Source organism: Dipodomys merriami, unplaced genomic scaffold (genome assembly GCF_024711535.1).
Source record: "Dipodomys merriami isolate MVZ:Mamm:240054 unplaced genomic scaffold, mDipMer1.0.p SCAF_7, whole genome shotgun sequence".
In the NCBI taxonomy this organism is placed as follows: Eukaryota; Metazoa; Chordata; class Mammalia; order Rodentia; family Heteromyidae; genus Dipodomys; species Dipodomys merriami.
This window is the reverse complement of record NW_027206290.1, coordinates 63,162,549-63,177,327: the sequence shown is the minus strand read 5'-3', so window position 1 is coordinate 63,177,327 and position 14,779 is coordinate 63,162,549. Positions and strand designations below refer to the sequence as shown.

The following is a 14,779-nucleotide window of genomic DNA, read 5'->3' as shown; positions in this document are numbered from 1 at the left end:
AAGGACATAGCCACTTTAGCTAGAGATATGTAAAGGTAAAATTTGGAGCTCTCTCTACACACCAGTTTCTTGAAATATTTGCATGAATAACTTTAGAGTCTTTGGACCTTAGGCAGAAAACTACAAGATGGGGAGATCTGTTCTAAATTGTTAATCTGGTTTTCACCAATGTCGTATATCAAACATTGTATCATATCTATACCACTATGACTATTTCTTTTTAATTTTTGAAGTGACTTTGATGATAGGAATTCTGAGGGACCCATCAGAAGGTTCCAAGTCACTCTCAATAGTCAGCCACAGCATCACATTTAAAGCCACGGCATCACATTTAAAAGTACGCATCCATAGTCAAATGACTGGGATTTTGAGATGACTCTGTCAGTCTCAGCATAGCTTGGTCCCATTGTTTTGTTGTTGTTGTTTTTCTTTATTTTAAAGTTGTAGTGCTGGGATCAGACCCAAGCTCTCTCACATGTTAAGGTATTCCATTGAGCTACATCCCTTCAAACCATCCATTTCTCCCTTTTTTCCTCTTGACCTTTGATAGCTTATATTCCTTTTATTCATCTACCTGTCTGCCTTACCAGCAGTAATTTTAGGATCCTAAACCAAAAATCCCCCGATCCCTGGCCAATCCCAGAGGGTCCAATTTGCATTTCAAAATCATTGTTTAGATAGATACTGACCAGCTATAAACTAATCCCCATCACCCTATGATAAGGATGCTTGGAGGATAAGAGTTAGAACACTGTTTCCCCACTGCATTGCTATGTAACTACTCTTAGCTTCAGAATTCTTGTCTGCTCTGTGGAAATAGGATAATTCTTACCGGGTGGAACTATAAAAAGGAATACTACAATAATGAATATGACATATTATTTTAGTGAAAACCTGTATTTTATGATACATGAATCAGCTAGGAAGTCTGCACTTCAAATATAAATGTGTAATACAGTTATAAACATCCTGCTATATCCTGAGGGAACTCATCATGTGTTCCTTTTGACGATTTGTATCAGCAGTGTGTGCTGCTCGGATGTTTAGCAGACAGACACTTGAATTTCCTCCCTTCCATGGGGAAATGTATATGCCAAGAGTAATTGCAGTGAATGAGGTATCTCTACTGTTAGTTGTGGTAGCACAATTTGTCTTTCTCCAGTACTCTGACTTTACCCTAAGATAATCTTTTGAGAAATAAATGATTTTGCTTCTGAAAGTTTTGGTGTTTGTCACAAAACAAGAAATGACAAAGAAAGGTAAATGATATTAGTAATGGAATCATTGTTTAAATGTCTTTTTGTTTGTAAAATTTCCTGGTTATTGACTTAAAGGAGTTGATGTACTTTCCACATAAATACTGTATATACATACATTCACACAAAATTCAATCAAAATCTACACACTACTTTCAATTTGCTCTTTACATAATGACATGAGCAATTTTTTTGCAATAAATGCTTTTTTATTGTATGCTCATTTCACTGAGTAACATTTAGAAATAATAATTCCACATAACAGGAGGTTCTTTCTTTACAGCATGTACATCATTTGCAGCCACATAACACACATTTTGGTAGATTTTTTTTTCCAATTCAATATTGTGAAGTTAAGAAAGATTAAACACGCTTTTCAATATTTTTCAATTACATTCTTTCTTGTCCCCTGTTGGATTATCCCCTGGTTCCTTTAATATAGCAAGTTGACACTGTAGATTTTTATTTATTCATAGTAGGGTGTTTGGGCACATGTGGATTTTAAGTATGCTCATGTAAAATTTCATTCACCAAATTCTTGAAGGCCTTCTGTGGTCTTCATAGTGGTGAAGAGATTCAGGGTGCCCCAGACTTTACTTTGGTTCAACCGCTCAAGAGCTCACACTGGCCAGGCATCAGTGGCTCACATTTATAATCCTAGGTACTCAGGATCTGAGGATCGCAGCTCCAAGCCAGTCAGGACAGGAAAGTCTGTAAGACTCTTCTGTCCAATTAACCACTAGATACCTGGTGGCACTGGGGTTCAAAGTGGAAAAATACTAGTCTTGGCAGTACCAGTCCTGAGTTCAAGTCCCACAACCACCACCACCACCAACAAATACACACAGGTTCTGAATACAAGTTGTAGAATGAAACCTACCTATTAATAGCTATCCTTATCAGTTTGCTTAATTGTGTAAATTCTTTTCTTCACATATACACTCAAGATTTACTGAATTAAAATATCAACTATTTAGTTCCTGAATCTGTGTGTCAACGATTTGGTCTTGGCACACTGGATAGTTCTAATTTTGGCTGGACTCAAACTTATATTTCTGGCTGAGCTGCCAGTAACTTACTGCGCTTGCATCTGGAGGTTGGTTGGCTATCAGCAGGGTCAATGAAGGTGACTGGCTAACTTTTTTTCACCATTCAATAGATGCCTGAGCTTGTTCATGTGTAAGTTAGAAAGGATTTTAGTTGAGACACAGTGTACGTGTTGGGAGAGCTGTTGTAATTGCGCATTACATTGTCCAAAGTGAATCCTGAGTCAAGCATTAGGGAAAATAGAGCCTATTTCTTTTTAAGATAACTATAAATTTGATGCAAAGAGTATAGACCTAGGGAGCAGCTGTGGATTTAGTGCTATTTTTTGCTGAAAAAAAAATCAGTGTAGAGCCTTCATAGTTTGGGTGTGAGATTTAATCACCATATTCTTGAAAATGTAACCAAGTAAATAGAGTGGTAATCATCATTCCTTATCAAAGGACAATCTGTACATGATTTAAAGTGAAGAGACATGATTTCCACTTTTTAAAATTTAAGTCATGCTAGCTAGATTATTTCACCTCTCCCCCTGTCCAGATCACTATTCCTAAAATACGAGTTTGCACAGAATGCTTACAAAATCTCCTTCCAACTTTAATGCCAGAAATTGGATTATAGAATGTAAGCTAGATGTCAGCTCTCAGACATAATAAGATAACAATTAGAACTTTCTGTTTAAACCAATAGACTTTTTGACTTTGTTTTTTTGTTATTTTTGTGCACAATGTATAATTGAATATCTATTAGTAGGATGTTAGTTAGTGGTTGAATCCCCAGGAAAGATTAAGGGGCAGAGGGGAAATCAGTAAACAGAATGAAACCCAAAGGCAAAACAAAGAATAGCTTTGATTTGTGTCAACTTAAAGAATGAAATGGCACAGAAATGGTTGGGGTTGACTCTACAAGGGTAGCCATTTGTCTGTATAAATGTAGCTTGATTAACTTATTTTTATTATTGATCAGACACTACAGTGTTCTGCTTTCTTCTAGGTTAATCATGAAATCCATAAGTGTATCATTTGTGATACTATACCAATTCCTCAATAACTCTTATAAATACCTCCACCAACATTTATAATTGCAAACAGGAGAATCTGTTGGTCTATTTTAAATTCTTAAAAGTTCATATTGAAGTAAGGAGGCTGAGTCTAAGTAACTTCCTACAGCCACCCTGGTTCCTCTTACAGGGCAGAGGGAGTTCTACACCCAGTGCTAAAAAGCCTAGAGGTGAGAGAGGCCATTCATTGAATGCAGCTGCTGTGCTCAAGGTGAGCTAGGAGGGCTCTGCTTTAGAGAAATGCAGATGTCATAACCTTAGGAAAGCTTTGCATAGAGAATGCTTTGATTTTGCTTTGCTTATCTCCCTAAATGGCTTGAAGCACCCACCTCTGAGTAGACTCTAAGATTTCCCTATGTGGAAGGTTGGGGGCATATCTTCCCTACATGGAAGAGTTCTGCTGATACATGAGCTTGTACCTGAGTGTGTCCATATGAAGTCTGCTTTTGTTGAGGCTTGGTCTCTAACCCAAGCATGTGGTTGTTGTCATTAAAAGCTTAGTGCAGGGCTGGGAAAGTGGCTCAGTGGTAGAGTGCTTTTCTTGCACGCATGAGGCCCTGGGTTCAATTCCTCAGCACCACATAAGCAGAAAAAGCCAGAAGTGGTGCTGTGGCTCAAATGGTAGAATGTTTGCCTTGAGCTGAAGAGCTGAGGGACAGCTCCCAGGCCCAGAAAAAAAAAGAAAAAAGAAAAGAAAAAAAAAGAAAAAAAGCTTAGTGCAAGCTTTGTTCTGGGTTTCTGGTCTCTAAGACAAGAGTCCACCATGCAGTCGCTGGCCTTTTAATAAAGACTCCAAGATTCCACCTCTCAAAATGAGGCTTCTCCATTTTCTCATTGTACAACAACATGTATAGTTTTCGTTGTTTGGTTTTGTTCTTGGACAAGACCTTACTATGTTTCTCAGGCTGACCCTAATCTTCTGAGATCAAGTAAGGTCAAGTAATCTTTTTGCCCAGAATTCTATGTAATAGTTACTACTGTACTGCTATGGCCAACTAACATGAATGATGTCAAACTTCTTATATTACAAAACTAAACATTCCGTAGCCATAATTCCCTAATTGTATTATTATTAGCATTTTGTTTGGGCAGTACTGGGGTTTGAACCCAGAACTTTGGACTACTGGGCAGATGTGATAGTACTTGAGCCACACCTCCAGCCTTTTATGCTCTGGGCCTTTTGTGAGCTAGAATCTTACTCTTTAGCAAAAGTGATCCTTGACTGCAGTCCTCCTATTTGTACTGCCCACAGAAAGCAGACAGCAAGCACATGTTGTCCTTACTCAGATTTTTTTCTGTTGTGAGGGGATCTTTTGAATATTCTTGCCTGGGCTGGCCTGGAACCACATCCTTCTGTTTAGTCGGAATGACAAGGTACCATACTGCCTTGTCCAGCTATTGGTTGAGTTGGGGTCTTGTAAACTTTTTCCCAGGCTGGTCTAGAACCATGATACTCCTCAATTCTGCCTCTCAAGTAGATAGGATTATAGATATAAGCCATGGAGAATATTTCAAAAACATTCACTGAGTTTTTAAAACATAATTTTATATAAAAATGTTTCCTTTTACAATTGATTAAAGCTACACTTAGAGCCAATTTAGTTTCTCTAATGATAAGGAGAAGAAGCCAGAGAGTTGTGTAGATACCCAACATGTATCATCCACCTAGGACTTGTATCGAACTTCTTGATTTTTTTTTAAATTCTAAAATATTTTTAGTTGATAATCTCATAAAAAAAATCACCATTCAAGGACATATATTGACTCATTTATCTCTCCCAGAAAACTAAAAGGGTTGCATCTTCTTTAGTTTAATTTAGATGTAAAAACAATTTTTTAATGCTGTGAGTTTATTGATGAACTTATTTACCTTGAGTAAGAGTATTGGTCACATTTCCATTCTCATTTTTTTTTCTTAACCAAGTAAGGAAAGAAAAAAAGTCCCAAGGACCCTTTAAATATTCAAATGCAGTGTTGAGGGTATAACTTGGGAAAAGGACTTGCTTAGCATGTATGAGGTCCTGGGTTCAATCCTCAGCACTGAAATTCAAATGAATAGCAGTAGACTCTAATTGCTATGGTCAATAATTTTAAAACATTTAACAATAATTTTATAACTTAAGTTTTTTTTTATAGCAATGAGTTAGCTCATACATACTAAAGAATGACTCAGAGAATGACCAAGATGTCCGCCATGTTAGTCTAGGACTTTTCTTCTAGTGAAAGTAAAGGGAGCAAATGGAGAAAAGCATCACATGGTTACCACCTCTCTGACTGTTCACTGTCTGATCTTCAATCCTCTAGCACATCATAGTTGCTCTTAATGTTCACTGAATACACCAATGAATGTTTCTCTGGCCAGGACATGCCCCAGTGTAAATACCTGCCTTATTTTTAAATTGCCAGTACAATAATGTGTTTGATCTCTGGTACACATATAGTTCAAATGCATTATCAAAGAATTCTTTGTAGAAAGAGAAACAAACAATATATGATGAAAACCTAGAGGTGCTGCTTTAGTACCAAAGGAGATATTTCTTCTTTAAAGGTAGTAAAAGGGGGAAGGAAAGTACATTGGGCTCAGTGTGAGTATTCTATACTTTTTGTGCATTTTCCCAAATTATCCCACTCAGAAGAAATGCCATAATGGACAGATATCTTTCCCCACAATTTGATCCCTTTGATTTAGTATCAGGAAATTTTTCTCTTCTGTAGAAACCATTTTCTGTCTCTGAAATGACTAAACCAAATGAAATTTAGCACAGGGTTGAGAATAAGCATGAAATTATACTCCCCTGGGGCTTTTCTTCTGACTCCTTAAAAGGTTTGGAACATTTTATCTAGGAGACTTGTCATGAGTGGTAAACAAATAAGCAAAGTAATTGAACTGTGTCTGTTCCTTTGGGAAAGAAAAAGTACAAAGTATACAAAAAAGTTAAAATTAAATCTTGTTTTCAGAATTCTCAGTTTACCATGTACCTCTGGTTCATTTTCTAGAATGTTAGTTCATCTTTGCTTCTTTGCTACCTTTGCTAGACAGTTTACTTCCATGACATGATTGAATAACTTTTTAATAAATCCTGTCTGCTAATAACTACACCAAAAGCAAGTGTTCCAACTCTTGGCTGCATTCGTAAGTGTTTTATCCAATGTGTGGGAAAAAAAATCACTCTTCATAGTCATATTTTCACATCTCATGCAATAAAAAAATCAAAGTTCATCTTACTTGGAGATAATCAGAGAAATCAGAAGGGGATATTTTTGGTGTGTCAGGATTCTCTTGGTTGTAAGAAATAGAAACCTTGTTGGAGTAACTTGAGGACAAATATATACTAGAAAAATGCACCAGAGATAAAAAGTTCACTGTTTAATTCAGGAGAATGTATTAGAGAGAGAGAAACAGAGAGACAGAGGAAGAGGGAGAGGGGGGAGATGGAGAGGGAGAGGCAGAGGGAGAGAGAGGGGAGAGAGAGATGGGACCAGAACCCAATCTATAGCACTTTCTATAGATCACAACTGTTTGTTGTCTCTGTCATACTCTGCTGTTTTTCTCTGTATAATACTGGTATTCTTTTGCATAGCAGCAGAAAGGCTTTCCCTTGTTGACAAGTGTGGACATAAAGATTTATTTCTTTTTCTATTAAAACATGTAGGAAAAATCTTAGGCAACGTCTTAGGATCATATAATTGGCTAAACTTACAAGCTTAGAAGAGATAACTGTGGCTAGAAGCCAGGCTATGACTGACCCAACCTATGACTTCTTCAAGTGTGTGTGTATGTGTGTGTGTGTGTGTGTGTGTGTGTGTGTGTGCGCATGCCTCCTAACAACATCAATGGTGAATACTATTAAAGAAGTCACATTATTATTTGTTCTACCTCCTAGAGCTTAAAGTAGATAGAGTTTAAATGAAAACAGCAAATTTTTGAGCTAAACTACCGTTAAGAGTGATGAATTTTTTTAAATAGGATGGATAGAATGTTACAGGAAAGGGTCTGCAATGGAGGAGGGTGGGCGAGATGAAGAGAAACTAAACACAATAGAAGAATAGTTAATGTTTGTCATATTAATTAAACACAGATTCTTTGAGATTTTAGAAAAATGCTACTTCCATTAGTTAAAAGTCACATTTGGAGGGGGAAAAAAGCCACATGTGGATTTCATATTAAAGCATTTCTTCCTACAGGAGGAAAAAACAAAAAAACAAAAACCTTAGCTTACCATACTTTTTAGAAGTATTTCCAATAAGACAGACCCACAGCTTGGATGTGAAATTCCATGGAACACACTGGAGGAACACACTGAGGTTGGAGTCAGTGTAGTTTTGAAACTTATAAAAAAAAATTCCTTTGCAGTCATTTTGCAAGCATCTGTTTTGGATAGAGTCTTGCATTCAGAAAACTACATTACAACAGGGAGGTGGCCATAGTGATATCTTTGGGGAATATCCTTGGGGATATTTGAGACAATTAGCCTATTTAAAAAAATAAAACAACAAGATCTAGAATTAGTTGAGCAATGAAAGGAAAAACTATAAAAGGCTGGTTTAGAAAGGAATAAGACTTGAGCTGGATCTCCAATCTTGTGTCAGAAGCAAAACAGCTGGTCCTGAAGTCCCTATCTGCAATCACGGGAGTGATTTGTGTGTGTACTACGTGACATCATGGTATGCATGCAAATTCAAGGGGTAGGATAGCGTGAGAACCGATGTAGACACAGTTGCATAGGGGCAGAGTGATGAGAACACACCACTGTCCAGTTTGTAAAGCTATGATGAACGCCAACCGAAGAAAGAAGTTTAGAGCCTGAAATGTAACAATTTGCAGCACCATGTAAGTTAAGTCTTTGGGGTCTATGAAGCCTGAAGACTATCTGGGATGGAGTAGAAGGGCCAAGGGTGAGAGAGACACTAGGGAAGAAATGTTTACAAAGTCAAGATGAGTTCCTGGGCACCTATGATAAAGTCTAGGAGATTTGTCATTGCAGGAGAAAATTTCCCATAGTGTCTGGGTCAGTGTATAATGTACCCCAGGGATGGAAGTGAACGGACGTGCACACGTTTGAGCTGAAGGACGGCGCCTGACAAAAATGGGAAGTTGTACTTCCTTGTCTTATAGGAAAGGCGGTTCCCATACTTACTACAGAAATGTTGAGAGGGAAGATGATGGCAGGCTCTCCTTAGCTCAGGAAGTGGGGGATACTGAACTAAAGTGAAGCTCCTAGGAACTGACAGAGGAGTCACTGTGGTCGTTCCTCTTGACCTTGAAAATTAAGGTATGGGAGTTCTATGGGAGCTGGCTCACCACTGGAAACCTGTAAAGAAGTTAAAACTCACCATTCCCAAACTGTGTGCCAAGGGACCCTTGGGGTACACAGGGAACTCATGGGGCATTATGGGATCGTTTGCATTTCCTTAAAGAAACAAAGCAACACCTGTTGAACTCTATGCAAACTACTACTATAACATTGTTGGAACCTAATTATTTAATAAGTAAAAATGTCTTTAATTTCTTCTAGCCTAATGATGCCATAAGGGGAAAAGCACTGCAAAGCTATGGTATTTCATGATTTAATTCTGACAATCATCTTCAAGCAGTCTCCTCTGGCTGATTATATAGGCCTTCTGCTGGTCCAAACCTGTTCATGTTTGCTCAGAGTTAGTCCACTTGATAGAGGACGGCATTGACTTTCATGTGTATTCAAAATGAATATCCATTCTTGATTATAATTCCCTAAGAGAATTCCTTCCTTACCTTCCTTTATTCTCTTAGGTAAGAAGATGGTGCTCTTACTGAGGTTTGAACTCAGGGCCTGAGTGCTTTCTTTTCTTTAGTTTTTTTTTTTTTTTTCCTTCCCAGGTTTGATCTATAGCACTCAAGCCACACCTCCACTTCTGGCTTTTTGCTGGTTTGTGATTTTGTGAGATAAGAATCTCACAAAAGTCTCTCTCAGGTTCACTTCAAACCAGGGTCCTCAAACCTCAGCCTCCTGAGTAGCTAGGATTACAAATGTGAGCTACTAGCCCCCGGCTTAAGAACATTAAAAAGAAAAACATTTAAAACATAACTGAAAGGTCACAGGGGAGTGATGAGGGCTGTTTGTCTGGGTCTGTTCCCAGCTCTGTCGCACACCACCTCTGTTCCAAGCGGAAGTTATGAGCATAAGGTCACAAGTGTCAGGTTCTAACAGGGGAAAGTTGTAGGACAACAATAATAAATGATAACTAGAGGCCAGCAATCATCATTCATTGCAGATTAGAACATTTTCATCATAGTCATGTTTATTTAAGCTTCATCTTACCTTCTGGAGAAATAGGAAGAAAAAATCCCATTTATAATCAAGAAAATGTTCGTTCAGAAAATGTAGGTGGTAGAATGCCCTCCATCAAACTTTTAGTAACTCATGGAGTGGAGGTAGAAACAAAGGTCCATGCGGTAACTGGAATGATAATTTGCTTTAATTAAAAAGAGATAACATGGGAGAGAGTGAGGGAAAGAATGACACTGTCCAAAAAGAAAGGTATGCTTTACCTGACACAAACTGTAATTGTAACCCTTCTGTACACCATATTTATAATAACAATAAAAAATTTGAAAGGAGATAGCAAAAAAAGATTTCCTATTAATATCACATGCCTGGATAATAAAGCGAGTTGAATATCCCCCTTGGCACTTTGAGATGGCTAGAAATTTGTCCTCCTGTCAATGTGTCATTGGAGTTTTTCTAACTACGCGTGCTTTGCTTTGGGATAGTAAAGATATGGAGAGGAGATTTTGTTTATGATCTTGTAAAAGTAACCAACTGGCATTTTCTTTGCCTTAGCTTATTCAGAAATTGACAGATGTTGCTGAAGAATGTCAGAACAATCAATTAAAGAAGCTCAAAGAAATCTGTGAGAAGTAAGCCTTTATTCTCATTACCTATGTCCCATAGGAAAAAATATGAAGCACAAATTGCCATTTGATCTTCTGGTTTTGTTTTTCGTTTTTGTTTTTGTTTTTGTTTTCCATGGTGACTTCAGAGAGAAGAAAGAATTAAAGAAGAAAATGGATAAAAAGAGGCAGGAGAAGATAACAGAAGCTAAATCTAAAGACAAAAGCCAAATGGAAGAGTACGTACAAAGTACTTTACCCTATGTTGTACCTGGGAATTTTTTTTATTCCTTATTAGAGTAACAAGTTCTTTCTCTTCTTGTGCTAGTACTTCAGGGAAAAGGACAGGGGTGCTTGAACTCTGGGCCTCAAGCTTTTGTTTGACTATTTCACTCAGGAGTGGTGCTACACCACTTGAGCCATGCCTCTACTTCAGTCTTTTTTGGGTGAATTCCAGACAAGCATCTGTGGCATTGACTGACTTGGGAATATCAATGATTACTGGCAGGATCCACCAGGGCCAGGGGAGAGTAACAAGTTCTTAATCAAAATAGCCTTTGAAGAAGTTTCTCCTTTAATTAACCTCTCAAAGGATCGCCTTTGTAAGACTTTTACAGTGGACTTTCCAACAACAGGAGGTTCAACAGAGGAATAAGAGGCACTCAGTGTTTTAGATAAAACTGAAGAACTTCCCTGGGGAGATGATTAGATTCTCCCTTCTCAAAAGATTTGGCAAACTTCAGAGCATTTAATGAAAATAGAGCCTGTGCCTGGGATAGAATCTGTTCTTTGTCCAGAGACAGGCAAATTGTACCTTCTTTGCAACAGTAATGAGAAGGCTAAGAGTTCAAGAAGTGAGATTCCCGATGAGAGGGTGTAACTGTATCATTTACGTTGACTTTTAGGGAGAAGACAGAGATGATCCGATCTTACATCCAGGAGGTGGTGCAATATATCAAGAGGGTATGTGAGTTTCTTCTCTCTTCTTTATAAACCAAGTGTGAACTTTTGGAAGAAAAGCTGGAACTGTTGTATCTGTCACCAGCCCCCAGCCAAGTTATGGTAATCCTCAATCAATATTTCTGTAAGTTTCACAGCAAGGTATTTATATATATATATATATATATATATATATATATATATATATATAGAGAGAGAGAGAGAGAGAGAGAGAGAGAGAGAGAGAGACATATATATGCCAATCTGAAAATAATCACTGTCTAAGTTAGGAGTCCAGAAAGATGTTATAAAAAAGTTTTTAGTTGTCAACAGTGATAGAGAAAATGACAATTGCCAGAGATAGATAGTCCTATTTTGTCTTAATTTTATGATCTAGCTGGATGCAACAAACACAGGCTCATGCTTGTAGTCCTAGCTACTCAAGAGGCTGGGATCTGAGAATCACAGTTCAAAACCAGCCATGGATTCCTCTCATTGACTACAAAAAACCTGGAAGCAGAGATGTGGCTCAAGTGGTAGAGTGCCAGCCTTGAGCACAAAAGTTAAGCAAAAGCATCCAGGCCCTGAGTTCAAGGCCTGAAACCTGCACAAATAATTGATGATATAGAAACGCTCAGTATTTACATATTTTAAAAATGTGTCCATTGATAAATTTCTCTACCAAATGCAAAAATCTGTGGTCTCATATACTTAAAGGGCAATTTTTGGCTAGAATCCCAAACAATTAAAACATATATTTGTATTGAAATATATGTATATGCATATGAAAAGCTTTTGGTTTTTGTTTGAAAGCATGTCCAAAAGCTTTTGATACTCTTTTCTGAAAATAATCTTTTCTACGGCTTTCCTGTAGTTAGAAGAAGCACAAAGTAAAAGGCAAGAAAAACTCGTGGAAAAACACAAAGAGATTCGACAACAGATCCTGGATGAAAAGCCCAAGGTAAATAGAACTGAATAAGTATACCCAATAATTTCATTTTCCTTCTGTTCGGTAGGAATGAAAGCTTTGTGGTTTCTGGAAGTATTTTCCACACACACTCAGATCCATTCTCATTTGTGAAACTCATAAACCTTTTTCCATGAGGTTAAAATATTTTGCAAGCATTTGTCACCAACCAATTCGCTATAAGACACTCAAGGTCAAGGTGTGGCTCAGGCACTGGTGTTTTTAAGTCCACATCTGGACACTAATCTCTTTTCTTACTTCAGCTCTAGTATAGAGCTTAATGTTGTAATGACTAGAGCTTAATGTTGTAATGACAGATTATAGCCAGAAGAGGGTGCCATGCACCCATATCACCCTAACAAAGTACTCTTCCTAAACCAGAAAAAAAAAATTTCTCCCATAATAAGTTTATTGTGGTTGTATTCATATCTTTCAATATATAATTATAGCTCAGTAGCAGAATGAGTGTTTAGTATTTATGGAATCAGGTTTTATCCCCAGCAACAATAAAACAAAATAATTATGATCATTGCTTAAGTCGATTGTTTTATGAATATTCAATTGAACTGAATATCTATAAATGAAATATTTTCAGGGTAACAAATAGCATCTTAGTTTTGACCCATCCAGACTATTAATCTGTACATGGAAAAACAGTAAATGTGCTTTTTAGTTTTTCTGTCTTTTTAACTGTAGTTTTAAAAATATTTACTCAAAAATCTAAGTATCAACATTAGCTGAGCATGGTAGTACATACCTATAACCCAGAACTTGGGAGTATTAGGCAAGCGGATCTTGAGTTTGAAGCCAGCAGTCTCAAACAAACAAAACAAAGGCAAAAAAAGTACTGTTACTCAGTGAGATTGATTTTTGAGTCTACAAAGGTCAAGTGTTTGTTTTACTTAAGTGTTAGTTTTATTTATATATACATATATATATACCATTTTCCAATTTGCTTGAGATAGATTTCTTTTTACTTATTCCAAATATGTTTGCATAGTTATTTATGCTCTCTTATGTTCATTGAACAAGCCACTTTTTTCATCTTCTCATTTCCCCCAGTTTTTAGGCTTGGAAATGTGGATTTTCAAGCAAGAATCAATAACTTGTTGGATATATCGTTAAAGGTCATGTTTATTTATTTATTTTTGTCCGTCATGGGGCTTGAACTCTGGGCCTGAGCACTGTTCCTCAGATCTTCAGCTCAAAGTTAGTGCTCTACCACTTGAGCCACAGTGCCACTTCCCATTTTCAGAGTGGTTTATTGGAGATAAGAGTCACATGGACTTTTTCTGCCCAGGCTGGCTTTGAACTGTGATCCCCAGATTTCAGCATCCTGAGTAGCTAGGATTACAGACGTGATCCACCAGTGCCTGGCTGTATATACACACACACACAGAGACACACACACACACACACACACACACACAAACACAAACATTCTTATCCAGCTTCTCAAGCATATGCATAAGTAACATTTTGGGGGGAAAATGAATAGTGTCTCCTGATCTCCAGTTGCCTTTACTTTGTTTCCCCTTGGTTTTAGTTACTCTTGGCCAACCATGGTCCCAAAATATTAAATGGAAAAATCTCAGAAATAAACAATTCACAAATTTTAGAACACAGCCCTTTCTGGGTAACGCAATGAACTCTGAACGCTGGCTCACTTTAGCTATCCTGGAAGGGATTCAATCCTTCCTCCAGCATAGCCATGTGATCTGTGCTACCCACAGTCAGTCACTTGGCAACTGGCTGTGTTGCAAGCCCCTCTAACAAGGCTTCACAGTGTTTGCTGAACTCTTCTTGTACTAAATAACAGTGCCCCAGAAGCAGGAGGTAGTGATGGGAGCGAGGCAACAAGGATCCAAAACATGGAAGTTCAGATGGAACCTCTCATCTGGGTAGAAAACAACAGAAATAAGTCTGATATATCCATGGATTCAAACATCCAAGATCAGAAAGTCTTAGATCACATTCCCCATGGATAAGGGGACTCACCGTGTTTTCCATTCAGAGTCTATCTTTCTTAAATTTCAAGAAATCTGTTGATAAGTCCAAAGTAGAGATATTCAGGTATGTACATTTTTCAATCCATCCTGTCCTGAGTTAAATTTGTCATTACTTTATATCCAATCATTTCTCTGCCAGAGTGCAATCAATTACAATTAAAATTAGCTTAAACCATGGGCATGTTGTACTCAGTTAATTTGGAAACTGAAGCCAAAAAGCCACACGTTCTAAGCCAACTTGATCAACATAGCTTGACCCCACCACAAAAAATAATAATAAAAGAAAATAAAGCAAATGAAAAAGACAAAGACAAAGCAAGTTTAAACGGTAGCAACCTTAGTAAGTCACATTACAAAGGTATCCTAATTCTAGAGTACCAGTTCCAGTACCTTGACAACCTGGTCAAGAATCTGGGTATTTTCAGGAATTCCATTTCTATTAGACCTTTTCATTCCTTACGCTGTAAACTCATGAGGTACAGATGGCAGCCAAAGCTCCAAACCTCATGGTTTTACATAAAGTCATTCAAAGGCAAAAGAGGGCATATCCTTACTTCATAACCCCTTGTTTATGATTGACAGAAAATTCCTTAATGTATTCACTAGATTGCCCTTCATTTATTGGAATGGTAT

At 37.5% G+C, this 14,779-nt stretch overlaps 1 protein-coding gene across 3 annotated transcripts in view; it reads left to right on the top strand.

Annotated features, from left to right (window-relative positions):
- Plcb1 (phospholipase C beta 1) overlaps positions 1 to 14,779 on the top strand; it is a 661,556-nt gene that overhangs the window by 536,361 nt on the left and 110,416 nt on the right. For all 3 annotated transcript variants that reach the window (XM_070006762.1, XM_070006761.1, XM_070006760.1), the window contains exons 28-31: positions 10,182 to 10,258; positions 10,381 to 10,470; positions 11,137 to 11,194; positions 12,045 to 12,131. In XM_070006762.1, coding sequence (XP_069862863.1) covers positions 10,182 to 10,258; positions 10,381 to 10,470; positions 11,137 to 11,194; positions 12,045 to 12,131 — 312 coding nt within the window. The remainder of the gene's footprint in view (positions 1 to 10,181; positions 10,259 to 10,380; positions 10,471 to 11,136; positions 11,195 to 12,044; positions 12,132 to 14,779) is intronic.